The following is a 23620-nucleotide window of genomic DNA, read 5'->3' on the forward strand; positions in this document are numbered from 1 at the left end:
CAGTTTTCCTTTTGCAGTGGCTCCACTGCAAGGGGATATTTTTATTTTACCTGGAGTTCAGCTTTAAATGATATCTAAAGGCAAACATTTTAGAGCCTCTATCAGAATTTTATTGCTGTTTGTGCCCTCCTTAGGGAGAGTCTGTCTAATTGTCCTGATAACCAATCATACCAGGAAAGAGTGGCCACCACAACACGAATGTAGGGGGAATCATCTAGGGACATTTGTTCCAGCGACAGCTGTCTAAGAGGGGATATCCCTTACATAAGAAAGATATCCTCTAATTTCCTGTTGCGTCTGCAAGACAGGAAGTGAAGGGGAATCTACCTAACATAGATGGCAAAGAAAAAAACTGACAGCAATTTTAAAACTCCCCTACTCCATCCAAAAAATAACTTTATATACAATATGCTTTAAAATAGAAGACATAAATACTTGTAAAAAGTATAAAATAAAACACATGACAATACACGCCTAAAAAAATGCACAGTCCTTTGCAAAAGTATTCACCCCCCTTGGCTTTTTACCTATTTTCTTACATTACAGCCTTTAGTTCAATGTTTTTTTTAATCTGAATTGTATGTGATGGATCAGAACACAACAGTCTAAGTTGATGAAGTAAAATTAGAAAAATATATACGTAAAACTATTTTTCAGAAATAAAAAACTGATAATTGGCATGTGCGTATGTATTCACCCCCTTTGTTATGAAGCCCATAAAAAGCTCTGGTGCAACCAATTACCTTCAGAAGTCACATAATTATTGAAATGATGTCCACCTGTGTGCAATCCAAGTGTCACATGATCTGTCATTAAATATACACACCTTTTTGAAAGGCCCCAGAGGCTGCAACACCTAAGCAAGAGGCACCACTAACCAAACACTGCCATGAAGACCAAGGAACTCTCCAAACAAGTAAGGGAGGGACAATGTTGTTGAGAAGTACAAGTCAGAGTTAGGTTATAAACAAATATTCAAATCTTTGATGATCCCTAGGAGCACCATCAAATCTATCATAACCAAATTGAAAGAACATGGCACAACAGCAAACCTGCCAAGTGACGGCCGCCCACCAAAACTCACAGACCGGGCAAGGAGGGCATTAATCAGAGAGGCAGCACAGAGACCTAAGGTAACCCTGGTGGAGCTACAGAGTTCCACAGCAGAGACTGGAGTATATGTACATAGGACGGCAATAAGCCGTATGCTCCATAGAGTTGGGCTTTATGGCAGAGTGGCCAGAAGAAAGCCAGCAAAAAACAAAATGGCACATTTTGAGTTTGCGAAAAGGCACGTGGGGGACTCCCAAAATGTATGGAGGAAGGTCGTCTGATCTGATAAGGCTAAAATTGAACTTTTTGGCCATCAAAGTATATGCTATGTCTGGCGCAGACCCAACACATCACATCACCCAAAGAACACCATCCCCACAGTGAAACATGGTGGTGGCAGCATCATGCTGTGGGGATGTTTTTCAGCAGTCGGGGCTGAAAAACTGGTCAGAGTTGAGGGAAAGATGGATGGTGCTAAATACAGGGATATTCTTGAGCAAAACCTATACCACTCTGTGTGTGATTTGAGGCTAGGACGGAGATTCACCTTCCAGAAGGACAATGACCCCAAACACACTGCTAAAGCAACACTTGAGTGGTTTAAGTAAATGTGTTGGAATGGCCTAGTCAAAGCCCAGACCACAATCCAATAGAAAATCTGTGGTCAGACTTAAAGATTGCTGCAAACCATCCAATTTGAAGGAGCTGGAGCAGTCTTGCAAGGAGAAATGGAAAAAATCCCAGTGGTAAGATGTGTCAAGCTCATAGAGACTTATCCAAAGTGATTTGGAGCTGTGATAGCCGCAAAAAGTGGCTCTACAAAGTATTGACTTTAGGGGGGTGAATAGTTATGCACATTGACTTTTTCTGTTATTTTGTCCTATTTGATATTTGCTTTACAATAAAAAAATCATCTTCAAAGTTGTGGGCATGTTCTGTAAATTAAATGATGCAAATCCTCAAACAATCCATGTTAATTCCAGGTTGTGAGGCAACAAAACACGAAAAATGCCAAGGGGGGGGGGAATACATTTGCAAGGCACTTTTCATAGTTTTACACTGATACAGAACTGTGTATTTAAGGTGGTGACCCAACAGCAGGGTAAACGGGCATTTACTACAATTCCATTAATCTTACTGATATAAGAACTGATATTGCCAGGGCTGCATTTAGACATCATGCATCTCTAGGCACACCTGAATGATGATGCCCTTTTTCACAAGCTTTGCCCCTTGTGTCATGCATTTAGTATATTAGAAACTAATGCTAGTATGTGCAACTAGAGGCTAAATGCTGCCTGCTTTATATTCACAGCTATTTTTAACTATACAGACCATCAGACTGGAGAAAGAAAGGATAGTTTTATGTGTCTTGAACTTTAGGGCCCTTTCACACTGGGGCGGTTTGCAGGCGCTATTGTGCTAATAATAGCGCCTGCAAACTGACCCGAAACAGCCGCTGCTGTTCCTCCAGTGTGAAAGCCCTCTGGGCTTTCACACTGGAGCGGTGCGCTAGCAGGACAGGAAAAAAAGTCCTGCTAGCAGCATCTTCGGAACGGTGAAGGAGCGGAGTGCATACCGCTCCTTCACCGCTCCTGCCCATTGAAATCAATGGGACAGCGCAGGTATACCGCTGGCAAAGCGCCTCTGCAGAGGCGCTTTGCGGTGGTTTTTAACCCTTTCTCGGCCGCTAGCAGGGGGTAAAACCGCCCCGCTAGCGGCCGAATACCAACGGTAAAGCGCCGCTTACAATAGCGGTGCTTTACCGCCGACGCTGCCCCCGCCCCAGTGTGAAAGGGCCCTTAGAGAATCTTCTAAATCCTCTTAGCCTCCCTTGCACACACTTCCTTTGTTGAGTCAGAGGTGGACAGGGGATTGTGGCATTTGACCAAAGTTATTATGGTAAGCACAGCCCTGGTTACTGTTCTAAACTCTCCACCAGATATCAACATTATTAAATCTTTGGGGTGTAATAAACCCCAAAATAAAAATACATCATATTGCAGCTTCCCAGTCCTTAGATGTGATAGCTGCATTTGTTTTATTTTTTGGGTTTTTTTTCTTCTTTTCACCTGTTGTTCTTGCCAGTAAGTTATTGTTTAATTTCCTTTTAAGTTGGTCATACATTAATCATTATTTTTCATTCAACAAGCAGGTTGAACAAAGTAAAAAAGGCCTGATTTCCCCATCCACACATTCAAGGTGGATGGATGAATCGCTCCTGTTGTGCTATTGTAGTCTGACAGTGGTTAGACTTCCCAGCCATCAGAATACACTAATCAGTAGGAAATCTCTCCAGCAGAGATAGAGACAGACAAAAGTTGTGTTGTTTTTTTTTTTTTTTGTAGAGAGTGGAGGAAAGTTAGAACCTCTGTAAGGTTTTTATTTCTGTCTGTGCTATCCTGTCCCAGTGACCCCTGTCCCCCTTGTTTGTTTTTCATGGAAGTGAGGAGAAACTGATCAAATTAAATTGCAGATAGCATTTTAAAATTGACAAATGGTTTAACCCTTCCCAAGCCTATCCAAAACTCGAGGCAACTTAGCTGGAGTTGGATTTTTAATGGTTTCCAAGCTGCCAAAAAAGAAGCCAATGACACTGTTAACATTTCTTAATATCTCAGGCAAATCAGCAGTGAAATGGGGCAGGGTAATAGACTACAGCACATCAGGAAGTGCAGACTGACCCCTCACGTACATTTCTGCCAAGGATTCTTATTTAATCAAAGCAGAATGGACAGCTATTGACTTTATAAAAGACACACTGAGGAAATGAAGCAGACAGAGTTGTACAATGTATATCTGTTTGGACACTGAATCACGCTCTCACCACAAGCTGGAACTTAGAACAAAGAACCTGTTAGGGTAAAATCGAAATGATACAGAGGAAGTGTTAGTATGCCAGAGGACACATTTAAATGTGTGTGCAAATGTAACTGAATGTTAAAAATGTCCAATAAATACTGGACAAATGTAAGGAGCTGGTTTGGTTGCTTTAGGTGACAGATTTTAAGATTATAGGAAATGCAGTAAAGTAACTTCTTGAAGTTTTGTTAATGTGTTATTCCTTTGTGATGTGCATATGCTGCTTTTATAGGTTAGGTACTGTACTGGCAGAGATCTGTACTACCTACTCCGGTATAGTGATTTTGTAGAAAAGCAGTGTTCTGGGGGGGCGTGGCCAGCGCGGCATGTGAACAGACGTCTAGTCACAGAGCTCCCGCAGTGATCCTGTATTAATCCGGTTCCCGGCAGTTTATATCTCCCGTTTTTTGCTGGATCGCCCAGCGAGAATCTCCTCCACACTCCGCTCCCACCCAGGTACGCTTGGAGGGCATGATGACCCAAGGACAGAGAGGAGAAGGCTCCAGGATGGATCCTCAAAATGGCGCCGCTCTGCCGTCCACACAGAAGGGTGACAAGCCAAAGGAGGGACAGCATAAGCAGCAGAAGGGCTCTAAGGATGGCTCCGCTGAACACCCTAAGGATATGAGGTACTATGCTCAAAAATTGACTGAGAAATCCGGCTTGCCTGCAGCCCAGCCGCTGAGTGAATGCCCTGCTTTTAATGACACTGAGGAGGAAGAGGGTGAAAGGGAACAGGGAGCAGGCGCCATGATGACTCAGGAAGAGGTCAGTGTTGCTGTAGTTGATGAGCCTGAAGAACCTGAGGAGGAGGAGGGGGGTGAACAGCCCACACTGGCTGACATCTTAAAAGCAGTTAATAAATGCACAGCCTCTGTGAACAATTTACAAGTACATTTTGGTGGATTGAAGGAAGAGGTCAGTCTCCTCAGACAAGATATTCAGAGAATCCGGGAACTTATCAAGTCAGGTGTCGGTGACGCAACGCGTCAGAAGGAGGAGCCTGTGACACAGCTAGTAACCACTGTGTGGGAGCACTGACGGCGAACGAAAAGCCCGTGATACAGAGCTATATGCAGCTGATCATTACTGCCCATACGCGATCTTCTCAAGCAGGGGATATGTGAGTACCGCTTATTATCCTTGTTATCACTACACATCTTGCTGAGATCATTGCACAATGGACTTGTCTCTCTTTATTTTATATGGCATATGAATGAGCGGAGAATAAGTGTAAACCTCACTGGGAACGGAGAGGAGAAAAGTGACAGTGAACTTGCTATTACTACCATCATTGAAGTCATAGTTTTTGGCATTCTGCTCACTATATCTGCTCGCATTTATTATTGACTTCTTTCATGTTCCAATGCACAGAACTTAATTTAATTACGTATTCATTATTATTAATTAATTACGACTTATTGAATAATTGTTGCTCTTTTTGTTTTCACGTATCAATATTTGACCTTTTTTTATTTTAATATTTTAAGGTTTTATTTATTAATTCATGATTATTGGTGCACAATAGATTTTAGTAGCACTGAATGCACTAAGGTTTTTTTATGAAATTTTAGGTTTTGTTCACTTGGATACACATTTGATGAATCACATAATTATTTATGAAGTTTTTGGGTTTTCGGATTATTGTGGTATCATATTTCACATTTTATGTTATTTAGTGTATGTTTACACAGTATACTTATATATTTATTTGTGAGGAATTTTTAGTCACACACAGAGTTAATACACTTAGATATGCACATGAGAGGTTAATATCAGCGCAATGATCCTGGCAATGTACTTACTAGTAAGTACCAGGAACTATGTCATTGCTGTTCGGAACCCCGCTGGGGGTCGGAGGGACCGGTTGTCCCATACAGTTTTTGTTATCTCTGTTGACACATCGGTGTCTTGGATTACAAGAAATAGTTGCCCTTCGGTGCGATGAGTTCATGCTGATGGATAACCCATGTCAGAAGAGGCACTTATGTTTGGTTCACGCACCGTTGTGCGTCCTAAGGTACTCCTTCATACAAGTTTGTTCCAGAGCGCTCGAGGTATATCACTATTCGGGTAGAACCGCAACTCCATTTTTCTTTTTTTTCTTTTGCTGGCTAATTCGTCAATTGTTGGCACTTTCAGGGTATGACATGAGAACCCCTTCTCCCCCCCTAGGTGGGAGTCAGAGGAGCAACACATGGTTTTTCCCTGCTAATTACTTACTAGTCACTCAAAAATGACGACAGTGACTGTTCTTTCATGGAACATTCGGGGCCTGCAAGATCCCCTAAAGCGGACTATGGTATCATCTTTGCTACGGAAACGTCTCCCGGCTATATGTGCCTTGCAAGAGACTCAGCTCACGACCAACTCTCTGTCATGCCTTAATTTTAGATGGGTGAACAAGGCATATCACTCCACTCATACCTCGTATTCTCGAGGCGTGAGTGTAATGATACACAGCTCCATAGATTATGAGGAGTTAGATTCTGAGATTGATGCAGAGGGAAGATTTGTCTTTCTATTTTGTAAATTGTTTACCTTTAAATACATACTAGCTTTTGTCTATGTGCCCCCTCCGTATAATAATCAGGTGTTTTGAGCCCTGGTGGCGTACCAAATGAAGTATCCGGAGATACCGCTGTACGCTTTCGGAGACTTCAACAACTATACGGATCTGTTGTTAGATAAGCATCCCCCTGTGGTGGGAGGGAAGGGGGTACACCGTACAGCTCTTAAGAAATTTATTGAGGAAGTAGGATGGAAAGACCCATGGAGAGCTAAAAATCCAGGGGGTAAAACAGTTTTCTTGTTTTTCTAAAAGCTACTCATCACTGTCAAGGATTGACTTATGTTTATGCTCCAATGCAGCTGAACAATACATCTCTGAGATGACCTATGCTCTCAGGAGTGTGTCGGATCACTCCCCATTGATTGTAACTTTGGAGGTGCGCCCTCCTTCTACGGTGGCAAAGGCCCCATGGAAAATAAATGCATTTTGGCTGAATCTCCTACCTTCCCATGAGCAAATAGAATCTCATATCACAGACTTTTGACGCATACATACAGCCGACGAATTGTTGGCCATGAACTGGGAAGCCTTTAAGGCTGTCCTGCGAGGCCTTTTCATAACTGAAATTCAAGCTATTAAAAGAAAGACACATGCTCAGAGGGAGGGAATAGAAAGTATGACGGAGGATCTTGAGAACAAATTTATTACAGATCCAACTCAAACTAACAAAGAGGCGTGGCTTTCGGCGCAAGATGCGCTGTATGAGATCATGGCATCTACAGCGGAGAGAAAGAGATTTTTTCATAAAGCAGCATTCTATGAAGAGGGTGAGCACACTGGACGCTGTTAGCAACTATTGCCCATTCCCATCAAACCTCCTCCTCTATTGGAGCCCTACGTACGCACCTTGGCAGGCTAACCAACTCTCCAGACCAAATTTTAGCAGAGTTGGTAAGATTTTATTCCTCCCTGTACGAATCTAAACAAACATACTCATTAGACTCTTTATCTGAGTATCTGGACAATATCCAGCTCCCCAGTTTGAAGACGGAATCTAAGGTAGAACTTGATGCCCCTTTAACTATTGAAGAGTTACAGATGGCGACCAGTTTGTTCCCCAATTCCAAAGCTCAGGGAGATGATGGACTCCCCATTGAGGTATATAAACAATATGGCGAGCATATACTTCTACACCTGCTGAAGGTATTCAATGCAGCGAGACAGAGTGGTAGCCTCCCTCAATCAATGACCAGAGCAAACACAAATAGGGGAGATAGAGCATTGCTGTCACTGGATGCCCACAAGGCGTTTGATAGCGTCGAGTGGGACTATCTATGGGCAGTAATGCAAAATTTGGCATTGGTGACGGATTCATTAAGTGGTGTAACTACTTTACTCGTCTCCAGTAGCAGCCATTAGGGAAGGAGGGAGGATTTCGTCACCCTTTAAACTACATAGCGGTATGAAGCAGGGCTGCCCCCTGTCTCCCCTCCTATTCGCTATGGCCATTGAGCCCCTAGCGGCTATGGTACGTACTAATCCCTCGATACAGGGTTTTAGATATGGGGACATTCAAGAGAAGGTCATCATGTATGTAGATGACACCATGCTGCTGCTTGGTGATACATCCACCTCACTGACGGAAGCAATGAGGGTCATTAGCCAGTTCGGGAAGTACTCAGGTCTAGTTATTAATTGGACCAAGTCCTCTCTGCTACTGCTAGACCGTGACCCGTCCCCATCCCAACGAAATATGCAGGATATCCCGGTCTCAACATCCCTTAAATATCTGGTTATACAGGTTACAGCCCGTACACTGGACTACGTCAATCTAAACCTAACCCCTTTGATCAGTCGCTGTCGCGTTCGTGTCGAAGTATGGAGTAAATTGAAACTATCCCAAGTAGGGAGAATAAACCTAATAAAGATGATCCTCATGCCACAATTACTTTATGTGCTTCACAACTCCCCAATAGTCATCACTTTGAAAAAGTTTCCAATCATTCCGTTCATTCATATGGCTATCAAAACCTCCTAGAATTAAACTTGAGCAGTTACAGCGCCCCAAAGATGATGGAGGCTTAGCGTTGCCTAACCCCTGGGTTTACTATCTAGCCTCCCAACTGCAACACATTGCAAGAGTCATAAGTCCTAGACAAGACTTGGAAATTAACCTGAGGGACTCCTCTGCTCAAATACTCCGGTTCACGTCCAAGAGAGAGGTAGCGGATGGTTTAGAGGCCCTACAATACACTAAATCCAATAAGCTCTTCCCAACTTATGCTCTTATGCAGAAGATTTGGAACAAGGTCAGGATGCTCCAGGGGGAGGAGGGCTTCACCAAATATAGCCCCATTTGGGAAAACAATCACTACTCAGAGATAGCTAAAATACCATATGGTCTAAAATGGAAACAATACGGAGTGTCACACATGATACATATATTCAGAGATGGCAAATTGAGATCCTTCTCGGAGCTCAGAGAGGCCTTTCTATTGCCGGGGTCTATGTTTTTTTATTATAGGCAACTTAAACATGCGATAGATGCCCAGAGGGGTGCTGACATTTGGAACTTGGAGCCCACTTCCATTTTTAATCACCTATTTGCAATAACTACTTATAAGCCCTCATGCACACAGGCTGTTAAAATAACGTTATGAAAACGCCAGTATCTTTGCAGTGATTTTTTTAAACTTTTTTCAGCTTTTTTCAGCGTTTTTGCAATAGCGGTTTTTAGCGTTTTTGAGCGTTTTTCCGCGTTAGCGTTTTTTAGCTTTTTTTTTTTTTTTTTTCAAATTTTTTATTTTTTTTTTCAATGTATCAAAAACGTTAAAAAACGTTGGTGAATGACGTTTTTGAGCGTTTTTGAGCGTTTTTCAGCGTTAGAGCGTTTTTACAGCTGAAAAACGTCTCTCAGAACCCACTGGTCCTGGGTTTTTTTTACAGCTTAAAAACGCCTATGCCACTTGCAGCTCAAAAACGCCTAGGTGGGCATGAAGCCATAGACTAACATAGACAGGCCTTTTTAAGCTGCAAAAAAAGCTCAAAAAAGCAGCTGTAAAAACGTCCGTGTGCATGAGGACTTAAGGGTCTATATCTGATTGCTATGCCATGCTTCTGAATCTCTTCCTAGGTGACGCGCCCCTGAAGGTTGTGTCTCATTGGGAACAGGATGTTGGTGCATTTGAAGAGGAACAATGGGAGGAAGCCTTGCAGGCAGTTCACATGTGTTCGCTGAGCGCTGCTCAAAAACTCTCCCAGCTTTATATACTTTCCAGAGTACACTACACGCCAGCTAGATTGGCCCGTATGGGAACGGGCACTGACCCCACCTGCATCGGATGCTCCAGAGATCATGGAGATCTCATCCATCTCTTATGGAGATGCCCAAAACTGCACCTCTATTGGAGTGGTGTCATTGACACTAGTAATAGAGTTTTCCAGATACTGATACCTTTAGACCCTAAACCATGTTTTCTGGGGATACTGGATGATCTTCTGAATGAGGATATCCTTAAGCAGGCTATTAGAAGAGCTTTGTTTCAGGCCCGTCTACTTATACTCAGGCACTGGAAATCCACAGACCCACCCACGGTGCAAGAATGGATCACACAAATTGGGGCCACACTCCGTATGGAAAAAATTATATATCAGCATAGGGGATCCTCTAAAAAAACACAAGAAATTATGGGCTCAATGGCTGGATTACCAGGCCTAGCGCCAGTGGATTTGGTGATTGACCGCTTATTCTAAAGTTTACTTTTATCAGTTTAACTTAAAAAGGATGTACGGAGAGTATTACATGAATGGTTATCAGGGTAGGGGTGAACAGGCGAAAAACCATGGTGGGAGTGCGGGTCTTCTAAAGTACTTTGTATCTGATAAGAGACTTCGGTGAAATGTGCTAACTGCCTCGTTTATGTTAGATATGACTTACATTCTGTAAATTATTGTTTATGCTCTGGAACTGTATGTAATAACTTACTTTCAATAAAACCTTTTGTTTGAGAAAAAAAAAAAGAAAAGTTTTATTGATAATTTTTTTTTTCACTAGTAATGGCGGCAATCAGCGATTTTTATCATGACTGCGACATTATGGCGGACACATCGGACAATTTTGACACATTTTTGGGACCATTGGCATTAATACAGCGATCAGTGTTATAAAATTGCATTGATTACTGTAAAAATGTCACTGGCAGTGTAGGGGTTAACCACTAGGTGGCGCTGTAGGGGTTAAGTGTGTCCTAACTGTGGGGGGGAGGGGCTGTGTGTGACACATCACTGATCACCGCTCCTGATTACAGGGAGCGTGATCAGTGTCAGTGTCATTAGGCAGAACGGGGAGATGCTTGTTCACATTAGAGACGATTGCGGGTATCCCCGTGAACATAGAGTCCGCGGGACCCACGATCATGGTTACGGAGCTCCCGGCGGGCGCCACCTCTTAAAGGGCAATGTACAGGTACGTTAATCTGCCTGTACGTGCCCTTCTGCCGCAGTATATCTGCGTGAGGCGGTCGGTAAGCGGTTAAAGCAGAACTCCACCCAAAAGGGGACATTCTCCTTTAAGTCCCCCCCCAGCCACATTTGGCAGGTCATTTTTTTTTGGGGGGGTACCTAATTTTTCCTCTCTCCCCCCATCCCCCCAGTTTCCTGGAACATGTCACAGGTCTCAGAAGACTGCGGGATCATACACAGAGGGCAGCCAGCTGTGAAGCCACAAGCAGCAACACCTGGCTGCCCACAGTTATGATGCCAATGCTGGAAAGCTGAAGGCTAATGAAGAAGCCTGGGTGAGGGCGGTGCTGGATTCCTAGACAGGTAAGTGTCCTTTTTTTTTTTTTCACCCAGAGTGAACCTTTGGGCTTCTTTGGGCTCATTCACACCAGGTGCATTGAGCTGCGTTGATCTTCATCGATTAACACAGGCGTAACGCAGTGCATTTGTGTGCATGTCAATGCAGTGTTGTGTGTCATAACGTGCTGGTACATAATTTACATTACAGTACATTATTTATGATTTTCTTTTAATGCAGAATGTATAAGACATACAACCCTCGGCACCACAGCATGCCAGATGACATCTGGCTACACAGAGCACAATAAGAAGAACAAAGTACAGAGCGTACACTTAAAGCGGAGCTCCACCCAAAAGGGGAGGTTTCACTTTAAGGCCTGCTACCCCACTCCTGTTTGTGAAATGGAGCTTTTGGAGGGGGGGGAGCGGTTACCCGTTTTTGACAGGTACCTGCTCCCACTTCTGCTCCAGCCACCTAGGAGATTGTAAGCGAAAGTTCTCTTTCCCCCTCCCTCCCAAAGTCTTCTGGGACACATGACAGGTCCCAGAAGACTGCAGGACCATTCACAAATCGCAGCACTGCTCGCGCATGCACAGTGGGCACCCGGCTGTGAGGCCGCAAGACGTCACACCCGGGTGCCCATACTAAAGATGCTGGCCCAAGCCAGAGAGGACACGGGGAGAAAACGGCTTGCGTGAGCACACCACTGGATCATGGGACAGGTGAGTGGCTGTTTATTAAAAGTCAGCAACTACAGTTTTTGTGAACAGGGCCTTACTGATAGCTCCACTTTGACTTCTACCCAGAGATTTTAATCTGACAAATTCACCACAATTTAAATTATTATGGTTTTATTTAACAAAATGTTATAAACAGTATTGCAGTACAGTAACTAAAATAAAACACCGGTTACGTTTAATTTGTTTAGCTACATTAAACTGTTAAACCGCTGGTTTCTATGGAATACCGTAATCATTCGTTTCCCCACAAGGCACTAAACTTAAGCTAATGCAAGGAGCAATGTTGATGGGCATAGTGCATTAACCCATAGAGACCAATCAGATATTAGCATTTATCAGCTTAGTGCAGTTGTAACAATAAAAGAATATTGCTGTTGTGCATTACTGCACTTTGATTTTAAATAAACATTATCGTTTTATCAGAACAAAATAAAGCGAGTAGCAAAGAAAATTCTATTTCTAACATTCATTTGTCATTAAATGTCGTAACTTGCAGCACCGTAGGATAATTACACTTCCGAAACTCTCACAATAAATTTAACCATAGAATAAATCTTTAAGACACGGAGGAGGAGATGGAATGTGTTCTCCAGCCAGAGGTCACAATAAATAAGTCCTGACTGGGGAACAATTAATCTTTCTAAACCAAAAGTAATTCTTTCTCTCTATTATTGTTTATTGTTATGCGCTGGTATGCTTTGTCTGCATGAAAGTAGTCTGTTTATTGGGAACTAGATGTATGGAGGAGCAAGATAAAAATGTGCACTCAGCTTTCTGAACTTCACCCTACTTGGCACATGGTCATAATCTACAACACAACTGGTTTTGGTGCTTACAGGGGATTTATGTTACAATTGTAGCAGAGCATTACATGCTCAGGATAAAGAATGAATTATACCAGGTTTCAAACTATATTCTATAGGCACAGCCTACACTTTCATTTTATAACATCAGCATTGCAATACCGATACAAATAATAGTTATATTTGACAATTCAATTTAATCTTACTTGAAAAATCTCCTTTTATGTGGTTAGTTCTGCCCATCTGCTGGTCATCTCTTTCCACAACTTCCTGGATTCCTTGCACATTTTGCAGCTTCTCCTCTTCTGTTTACTTAACTTTTTAAGGACTACATATCCCATGGTACCTTGCCTGCAAGCTGTGATTCCTGTACTCACTCTGCCTCCTGAAACTCTTCCTCCCAGCACCTCTGTAGTTCAGAAGGCAGACTCTGTGAAATGTGTGGCACAGCAGTGCCTACTCACAGAACATAGTGAATATCCCCAAACGTAAAAAGCTGTCACTAGACCTCACCAATCTTAACAGTGGCGTCCCGTAATGCAGGATGCAGGGGCACTGCTCCCTATCCATGCATCCAGCCCCCTAATCTACATGCGGGGCACCAGACGCATGGATTCCAATGGGTTTTTGGTTTTTTTTAAGTACGTGATTAGAGCCAGAGGCTCTAATAGGCTTTAAAAAAGGGTGGGGTGCAGAGCACTGCGCTCAGAGCCCACCCAGTTGTGTGACAATAGCAAATGAATATTCATTATTGTCACACTGATTCACCTCCCTCCCTAGGAATAGGAGGGAGGAGACGAGGAGGAGACGCAGGGAAAGCCCGACCAACCCACCAGCCACCACTGGAAGAGGGAGGACAGGAGACGGAAGGGGGAAGCCCTCCAACATGTCAGTCACGGGGTGTTGTGGGCATGGTGTGCGGTGAGAGCTGGAGTGAGTGGGGGAGGGGTGGGGTTCGTTGTCAGGTCTGTCTGCCACCCCCCTCCACTGATGGAGCACCAGCCGCCACTGCTCAATAACCTACGCACCATCTCCTTGCTCCCCTTTTTATTCAAACTCCTTAAAAGTCTGATCTACAACCGACTGAGTGACCCATCACCGACAATGACCTTCTTGATCCCCTTCAGTCTGGATTCCACCTTTAATGCTCCACAGAAACTGCTCTCCTAAAACTCAAAAACGATCTGCTAACAGCTAAATCCAATGGACACTATTCTGTACTCCTACTCCTGGACCTCTCTGCTGCATTTGACACAGTGGACCACCACCTCTTAGTCAAAAAACTCCTCCCCTTTGGTCTCCGTGACTGTTCTCATTCTACTTATCCAACTACACCTTTAGCGTTACATACAATTCTATGTCCTCCTCTCCCTTTCTCTGTCGGAGTCACCCAAGGTTTTGTTCTTGGACCTCTTTTATTCTTCATCTGCACCTCCTCCCTGGGTCAGGTATCGACACCCAAATCTCCCTTTACCCCTCAGCTCACCCCTTCAGTCTCCTCACATATCACTAATTTACTAACAGACATATCGATCTGGATGTCACGCCACTTCCTCAAACTCGATCTTTCCAAAACCAAGCTCATAATTTTTCCTCCCCACGTGCCTCTTCCCTTAATTTCTCTGTGAAGATCAATAGCACTACTATCAGTCCATCCCCACATGCCAAGGTTCTAGGTGTAATCCTGGACTTTGAACTATCCTTTCAGCCCCATGTCCAGCAACTACAGGAGTTTGGCAGGAGGTCTTTTATTTATTTTAAATGCCTTCAATTATCAACATATTCGACTGTCAATGCAAATTTGCCTTTAATTGTTACATTCAACATATCATGTTTACATCATTTCACCCTTTTTGAAGTACAGTGTTTTGAGACAAGTTCCTTATAATCTTTTTATACAGCATTGCTTAGATTACGGATGTGTCCAAAATGTGGTCATATTCTTTTTATTTAAAAAGCACTTATATTATGAATAATGTTTAAAGCTGAAGAAAAAAAATGTATGTATGTCCCACTTTGTGCGGTATGCTGGATCCTGGAGAAATCTTCACTGCAGAAATGCCTGTCCTCTTCCTGTCTCTGAACTTCCAGCACTGCAGATGTTCTACCAAGGACACCCCCCTCCTTCCACATAATGTGAGGAGTGGGGGAGAGTTTGATCAGTCACAGGACCCCCCCTTCCCCTAATTCACAAATTATGTTACAGGCAGTGTAATCAATGAAAAAACTTTTCTCAATGGAGGAGGATGAAAGAGAGGGTTTGTGCCTGTCAGACTGTCTGTACTGCTGTTCTGCCTAGAGAACTGAAGCTGTTAACCAGAAAGTCAGAGACAGGAAGAGGACAAGCATCCTTGCAGTAACGATTTCTTCCACTTGCCTGCGCAACCTGGGACATACTTCATTACAGGTAAGTGATGTGAGTAAAGCTGTAGGGTTTTAGTAAAGCTAAACTTCAGCTTTAAATGAAACATTCACACCGTTAAATTACACTGCATAGCAATACAAAGTACCAAACTTGAGCTTTTGTGTCATCACATAGCAAATCCCAGACAAATAAATTATATCTTGGTTGGTCTTCGTGGCTCCATCATACTATAACAGCATAGTGTTGTTTCTTTTGTGTCAGTGAAGAGATACATTTTCTTCAGGGTTGTGCTGTTTAAAGAAAATATGAGCATGATGTCAGTTTTTATCCATATACCTATAAAAACGGGTAGTATTATCCCTAAGCTGATTATGCATGGTCATATTTGTCTTCCAGTGCAAAAATTTAAATAATGCTTTTGATACCTTGGATAGTATATGGGTAATACATTTTTTATGAAGATCATTTTGGAGCAATGCAAATTAGAACATTTCCCAGCAAGTGAATCCTACTTTTGGCAGTGCAGAGGACATCTAGTATATTTAAAAATATCCGTGGTTCAAATTGCTTGAATCAAAAGGGAAAAAGGTGTCAGCAAAAAATGGTTGAAAGACAAACAAATCTAGAATGTTGCATTGTATCAAAGAGAATATATGTCAGTGTGTATAGCTGGCTCAGCTTTAACGGCACATCACACTTATACTTACATGAAATTACCGGTAATTTAAAAGATTATGGTCGTCTGTTTTAAGTCATGGACAGGTCATGTTTTGGAAATTGGAACAGAAAAATTGGTAAAGTCTTATGCATATTAAAGGAAATCCAAGTTTTTACTAATTCAAGGAAATGCTAGCTACATATATCTGTTGCATCATAACAAAGAACATTAAGGCATGCTAAAATAGCAGAGGCTGTTGGCTAATTTAGACATGGTGGCACAAAAGACCTCAGACCTCGTTCAGGGGCCATGTTTACCCACTCACTGCATAAGTGTTCCGTGCATCCCTCTAGGGATAGTCCCATTTAAGTCAATTGGGACGTAGCGGCTGCACAGACACAGTGGGGTTGATCTACTAAAACTGTACAGTGCAAAATCTGGTGCAGCTCTGCATAGAAACCAATGAGCTCCCAGTTTTTTTTTTTTTGTCAAAGCTTAATGGAACAAGCTGAAATTAAAAGCTGATTGGCTACCATGTACAGCTGCACCAGATTTTGCACTCTCCAGTTTTAGTAAATCAACCCCAGTCACTGCTCCTTCCTTCAAAAAAGTTACTTTCTGTTTATCGCCTTAAGACCCCTTTCACACGCCTAATGGAATCTGCTTGCTCAGTGGGGTATTGCTCCATTGATCCCTGCTGAGCAGGTGGATAACAGGTCCTGTCCACTCCGCTGTGCAGAGCAGACAAGGACACAGTCCCGCTCTGCTCTATGAGGAAATCGGTTGAAAAGGACCACCTGTCCATTTTCATCTGATCCTATCTGATACGATCCGTCAGATGAATGGAAAATAGGACCACCATCCATCTGGATTTTGCAGACAGACTCTGATTGGATAGCGGCAGATGTCAGCGGATATGTGCTCGCTGACATCTGACGATCCACAGGGGAGGCTGCAAGGTCCGATAAGGTCTGCCTGAAAAACTGACAAGGGGACCTGATCGAACAGCCCATGTGAAAGGGCCCTTAAAAGTACAGGAGACCCTATTATAACTATAACTAATATAACTCTGCACAGAAGGCATACAGTAGTCCTACATTTCCTGATTCAAGGCAATACAACAGGCTACGTCCCAACTGTGTCTGGTATGAATTGACCCATGTAGGAATGAATTACTTTAGGCATTTCTGGAATACAAAGAACAACATAAACAAGACAACACTAAGCTGACATAGTGCTAGCTTGGTGCAAAGAGTACTGCTTAAAAGTAAAAAAAATTGGAGGAATGGACTAGACCCAACCTGCTCTGCAGATAGCTCAGTAGAAGACCCTACCTCCATGCAACAATAGGGCTTCTTTGCACTGTTTAAAAACAGCTCTGGGGCATCCAGGTGGAGAAGGGTGTGTTGTCTGTTTTAGGATGTTCCAGAGGCATTAATTACCATCATGCAGCAGACTTGGGGGAATAGACGCCCCCATTTTATCACCGCAGGTCATAAAAGCTGGCCTAAGCTATTTACTTGAGTCCTTTTTGTTATTCTCTGTAACTAATTTGCTTAGTTGATCTAGCACTTACTAAGTTAATATACATAAGAGAATGATAGAAATTGTAGCGTATTACTGTAGCTGTTTTGTTCTACTATTACAATAGAAATGGGCAGCATGATAGATTAGTAGTTAGTATAGATAAGGTCTTAAATTTAATTACTATAAATTGATACCAAAGACACTTTCTATGGGTCTCCCCAGCCAGTAAGGTTTCCTTCAACAGTCCATAAACATGCTGACAGATTAACTTGTGTTTATATGATTGTTGTAAAGACATTTGATTGCAAACTTCTTTGGTTTCATTGGCTGATGTGAAAATTTCTATATAGAAGAAAAATTAGGACTTACTCTGGCAAATGTGTCCATCTTTACTATGCTCTCGAAGTCCTAGGTTACGTCTCCTTTTGGCCTTCAAGTTTTTTGAGCCGGTCTGCATAAGGTTAAAGACAGTATGTATCAAATAAACATTAGATTTTTTTTGCCTTTTAAGTTTCCCAGTGTATTAAAATTTGAAGGATTTAAAATTTTGCTTTATTAATGATTTTTAATAAATTACCATCGTAAATATTACAATTTTAATATAACCATCATAAAGTTGCCTTTACTCAGTAGAAGAGAGTACATAAATTACAATTAGAATTGTACACCTAGTTGTGTAGTGGGCTAGATTAATAAATGGATGGTGTGGGAGGGGTATTTACCTACACCAGTGGCGGCTGGTGCTCTAAATTTTTAGGAGGGGTGCAAACAGACTGAAAAATACTGAAAAAAAGAAATTGCAGCCACTTGTGCCCATCATATGCAGTCACTTGTTGCCCATCATATGCAGTCACTTGTGCCCCATCAAGTGCCTCCAATTTTGCCCCATCAAATGCCTCCACTTGTGCCCATCAAATGCCGCCACTGTGACCCCCTATCCACTGTCTCTACCTGGCACTTACCCCATTTTAGTGGCGGATCAGGCAGCGGGTGAGGCCGGCGAGCTGTAGGACGGCTCCTGTGTCCTCCATGCTTCCCCCTCCTCTGTTTTTCTGTTCTGCTAGGCATCCGATCGGAGCACCTGTGCCTTCAGCCAATCAGGTAATGGGTATTAGACCCGCGCTACCTGATTGGCAGAGAGGCGGTTCAGTGTAAGAAAAGCAAATATTATTTTGCTTTTTGAACACATCTGGGTGGACTCTGAGCGCAATGCTCTGCGCTCCAAGTCCACCTTTTTTGAAGCCTATTAGAACCTATGACTCTAATCAGGTGTTTAAAAAAAAACACCCCGCCGCTGGAATTCAGGAGCCCGGCTTCCAAAAAGGGGCCGGACGCCTGAATAGGGGGTGGTAGCGGTAGCGGTAGCATGAATCTATCCATTAGTCATAGAGGGGAGTGGCTGGAGAGTGGGGCCGGCACCCGTGCGCCCTTAATGGAGGGACCGCCCCGACCTACACTGTTTCAAACTCATATCCCAATAGTCTCAAGCTGCTATTGGTCAACAGACCTAATTTTTTGTAAATCATTGTTGTGCAGCTCTAAACTACACCTGATTCTGTATAAAGATGAGGTTTTGTCTCATCTACTCAATTGAGCTATAAATGTAGAGGGCCGCACTGCTCAATATATGTTCTATACTCTTATCATATACAGTGCAAATGTATAAACAACTCAATTATTTTACATAAATTTCCTCCATTTATAATACATCATATTAACTAATTATTAGATATATCCCTACGTAAGTGCCCGGTGATTCCAAAGCTCCACCTTTTAAGTTACACGATTAACGTATATATATAATGTCCACATATATAGTTGTGCTTCACATTCAAAAGTCCACTCTACACAGAATTGAAATTCCAAAATCTACAGTGTCCTTTATAACTCCAATGGAGTTCCAGATTTCACCATGCTACATGCTGGTGTAATATTCATGACCACCAATGCTCCACTAATGCACTTACCTGGTTTTGACCCATATATTAATACAGGTCAGCATAGGCTTGTTCCCTTTAAAGGCATACAGTACTTCCACTGCTCTCCTCCCGTTTCCTCCAGTAAGGGCACAATAGCTGCCGAGCAGGCTTGGATTCTATTCACCCTACTAAAACCCACAGACACCGCTCTACTCACCCTATACAATACACTGATGTCTTAAAGTATATTATGTATACTGTATAGCTATGTTTTACGCTGCCCTAAAACAAGAGGTTTTTTTTTAAATCTTTTTAATGTAACAATAACATTCACAGATAACCTTTCATAAAAAAACTCAGGTTATTATGTAAATATCTGCACCCCATACATTGTCAAATTGTCTCAAAGTCGTTCACTACTGTACAGCATTCCCTTACCATCTGGTAATGTTGTTAGGTTGAATTCCAGGAAATTTTCCCAGACAACCACCTAATGTATTCTGTATAAGAACAAGCTTCTATATATCTTTTAGAGGAATGTGTTTCCAGCTGTAGCCTTGTCAATCCTATGTTTACAGAGCACAATGGCACTATGGTAAGATGTGTGTAAAGCACTGCCAAATGTGACCATACAAGATCATCAATACACATTAAAAAAAAAACCCTGTTTCTTCCAAAACTAAACCCTGAAAAAAGATATGTTTTAGCCATAGCTCTGTTTCTCACTTACCTTTCTTTGTAATCTTTGTATCTTGGCTTCCTGAGAATTGATGTGGTCTTGATGGCTGTCTACTATCGTCTGGAGTGCATCAATTTGCATGTTTTGCTTTTCAATTGTTGACTGCAAGAGGCAAAGTGTGCTGTGAATATTTTATTTGTATCAATACTGGATAAATTGATTAATAACACAAACTGGTTTGTTTTGGGGGAGACTTTATAAAATACATTTAAATTAAAACTGTATGATTAAAGAGGAACTGCAGTCTGCTCACATAATTTGTAATAAAAAACATCTTTGCCATTCTGAAGCTTCCCTCCAACCACTTTGCATATTATTGTATATACACTGTGATTCTGTACTTGCCGAAAATGCTGCAGAAAGCTTCCTCCACTAAGTCTGGCTGCAGCCATTTTAACTGTGGGCAGCTTTAGCTGCTGCCTGTTCACTTCCTGGATTTACACACAGACACACCTCCAGCTCTGCAGCCCTCATTGGCCCTCTTATGACTCACCCCCCCCCCCCCCCTCCTGGCAAACTATGCAAAGTTAAAACAACAAGGGCAGAAGATTTAATAGATGGAAAGTTGAAAAAAATGACCCAAGTTATTGAATATTTATTTTCTATAGTCATTGGTTATGAGAGAATGTGCATATAAGAGCCATAAGAGAAATATGGTGGCAGCTATGCTGTCCTCCATCTTGAAATGCCAGTGTCTTGGCTGTGTGAGTTCTTTACCCAGAACAAGCAAATAGTGAAAGAAAGTCTGAAAAATGTTCAAAATTACTTAAAGCGGAGCTCCAGCCCCCCCCCCCCCCCTCCAGAAATTAAAAGTCAGCAGCTACAAATACTGTAGCTGCCGACTTTTAATATTAGGATACTTGCCTGTCCAGGGATCCCACGATGTCGGCACTCCAGCTGATTTTCTGATCAGCTCTCGAGTGCTGCTGCCCTCATTTGTGTTAAGGGAAACCAGCTGTGAAACCTATCGGCTTAACGATTGGTTCCCTACTGTGCATGTGTGAACCACGCTGCGCTTTCTAGTCATCTAGTCAGGGTTCAGGTTTCATTCTGTAGACCATTTTGGGAAAATAAAACAAGGAATCTGGCTGTTATAGGCTGTTATAAGCAGCAGCTTCAATTACATGTTGCCCCATTTTTCAGCCCAAGCAACTCCAACAAATGATTCATATGCTAAATAATTAGTTGAGTCTTAACAACTATTACCTATTATGCATACCGTCAGTCATCCCTGGTCTCAGAATCAGGAACCCCAGTTTACCATAGAGATAAAAAAAAAAGCTGATTGCTGTACCAAACCAAACTGTCTACTCAAGGTACTCTAGATCCTAGATCAGTCAGATATGAATAAATAATATTCAACAGAATGTTATATTTGTTTATTTCAGGTACATATATCGCGCCGACGATTTAGACAACACTTTACATATATATTGTACATTCTCATCAGTCCCTGCCCTCCAAGGAGCTTACAATCTAAAGTCCCTAACGCTCATTCATACATATACTAGGGCCAGTTTAGACAAAAGCCAATTAACCTCCCAGTATGTCTTTGGAGTGTGGGAGGAAACCAGAGTACCCAGAGGAAACCCATGAGGGCACAGGGCGAACATTCAAACTCCAGGCAGTTAAAACATATTTTTGAGGCCTTAAAATAATGGCAGGTTGTCAAATGGGGGCCCTGGCAAAAGGTATAGAGATATTGGAGCCCCAACATCAAGTAAGTTAAGCATCTCTGCTCTAAATAGCGATAATCATTACTGTCGAAAACACACAATCAACCACTATCTAATGGCTTCATTGTCCAGTTAAAGTTTTATTTAACTCAATCATGCTGTCATCTCTACCTGTGGACTGACCACCTCTGATGTGTTTTACTCATACACTTGCAACATTTAAGTCCATAATGGTGAAATGCGTCAGAAACTGGTGGTCCATGGGTGGGGACAGCTGATTTGAATACAGCTTTTACTGGACAGTGATGCCTTCAGAGTTTGGCTTATTGTTTGATTTGAAACATGGAGCGCAGACAGACACCTGAGTCAGCACTTTTTACAGAGCCCAGAGTAGAGTAAGCAGTGGAGTTTTAGAGCGGTGGCACTACATTCCCATTACCGCTTAAACAAGTTCTCTCCTAGACTTTCAGTTCCATAGAGAACAATATCACAATGGTGCATATTCCAAATCACAGTAATTAATTATGAAAAACAAGCAGTCATTTAAAGAACTGCATTCAAAGGTTTTTACATCCAAAAAGAACATTTGGATTTACACAAATAGTAAGCAGGTAAAAGAATGACAAAATGTAGGTGTTACATTTTTATTCATTAATTTAATCAGTACAGCTTGAAAATAAAACATATATATGGACACTTTTTTCTCAGCCAACACAGTACAAAATCCCTACATACATGTTACTAAAAATTATTATATAAAATATTGTTTCTGTCCAAAAATATTGAATAATTTAATTAATAAAAGATGATTTACTATTCGCATTAGTCAATATTAATAACTACATCCGTATAGATCCCTTTGTCTTGTATATAAAACAATGGCTAATGAATTAAAGTGAGCCCAAATTCTTACCAGAATATGTGATGTGTTGAAAAAGTATTCTCTCCCCTCTCTTGTATCCAGGGCTGTCTGTACCTTCTTTTCTAGAGGCTTGATTATGTTATCAAGAGATGTTCCTTCTTTCTGCAGTTTAACAAGTTCTTCAGAAATTTCAGCAAGAACCTCATACATTTTTTCATTATCTTCAAAGCTTCTTGTTTTGGTGTCAAGTTCTTCTCCAAGTTTACTGGCTTGTTTGATTTGCTCGGATAGTTTTGCCAGGGATGAATTAAACTGCCGTAGTTGCTGGAAAATACTGCTGATCTGTGTTTTGGTATAATTTACTTCTCTTCTTAATCCTGTTCCAATCTGGAGAAGACTTTCTGAGAGTAGGTTGACTTCTTCCCTAGGGTAGGAGTTCAGGTCTGGACTTTGCAATGCCCATGGTTTCTGGGCAGGTAAACATATAAGGAAGATTAAATGCAGCAGAGAAAGGGTTCCAGTGGCTGGCATTGTAGTACTTTGATTGAAAGTAGATTGTAAAAGAAAGTTATCAGTGTGGTCCTTCTACTTTTGAGGCAGGAGAACTGTATGAGCCAGGACAGCAAGTCAGGCTGAATCAGTGTTCTCTAAATTCCTCAGATTAACTCTTTGCTGTATGAGGACAGCTGTCATTTCTAAGGTTGGGAATATTCTGTCACTGCAAGGTGTGGACACATTAATAAGACATAAAATATCATGATGTATTTTATGTACTGTATAATAAACCATGCATATAATATTATCCTTTTTATGCTGAATTTGGTGCGTTTAAAGTTTCTAGTAATGGAAGTCTTTATTTTTTTCAAAAAAAGTATAAATACTTCTGTTTAGTACATATATAAGTTTACACATTATATAAAGAAGAAGATTGTATTGCAGACTTTATTGGAGGTTACATAACCGATTGCCAGACTAGCAAGCCAGGTTAATGAGGTTTCTCCTTTTTTGTTTCAACTTTTATCATATTGAATGTATGAAGCAAATGCAGATTTGTTGGTTTGAAATTAGTACATCAACCTATAAAAGGAACCTCTGAGCATGTA

At 41.8% G+C, this 23620-nt stretch overlaps 2 protein-coding genes across 3 annotated transcripts in view; one reads left to right on the forward strand and one right to left on the reverse strand.

Annotated features, from left to right (window-relative positions):
* Nucleotides 1-23620, forward strand: part of DOCK8 (dedicator of cytokinesis 8) — a 229135-nt gene that overhangs the window by 84882 nt on the left and 120633 nt on the right. The gene's annotated exons all lie outside the window — the stretch shown is intronic.
* LOC141147649 (angiopoietin-related protein 3-like) lies at nucleotides 12059-23163 on the reverse strand. The gene is made up of 4 exons (XM_073634878.1): nucleotides 22569-23163; nucleotides 19971-20081; nucleotides 17691-17772; nucleotides 12059-15426 (listed from the first exon to the last, which is right to left on the reverse strand). The coding sequence occupies exons 1-4, from the start codon at nucleotides 23046-23048 to the stop codon at nucleotides 15416-15418; spliced, it is 684 nt and encodes a 227-aa protein (XP_073490979.1). The 5' UTR covers nucleotides 23049-23163; the 3' UTR covers nucleotides 12059-15415.

This window comes from Aquarana catesbeiana, linkage group LG01 (genome assembly GCF_042186555.1).
Source record: "Aquarana catesbeiana isolate 2022-GZ linkage group LG01, ASM4218655v1, whole genome shotgun sequence".
NCBI classification, from domain to species: domain Eukaryota; kingdom Metazoa; phylum Chordata; class Amphibia; order Anura; family Ranidae; genus Aquarana; species Aquarana catesbeiana.

Excerpts from the sequence above, each read along its gene's own strand:
- LOC141147649 (XM_073634878.1), bottom strand. The coding sequence starts at position 23,048 with ATGCCAGCCACTGGAACCCTTTCTCTGCTGCATTTAATCTTCCTTATA. Across the intron at positions 20,082-22,568 it reads TCAACACATCACATATTCTG|TCAACAATTGAAAAGCAAAA; the intron begins GTAAGAATTTGG and ends TGCCTCTTGCAG. Across the intron at positions 17,773-19,970 it reads TACAAAGATTACAAAGAAAG|ACCGGCTCAAAAAACTTGAA; the intron begins GTAAGTGAGAAA and ends AACCTTATGCAG.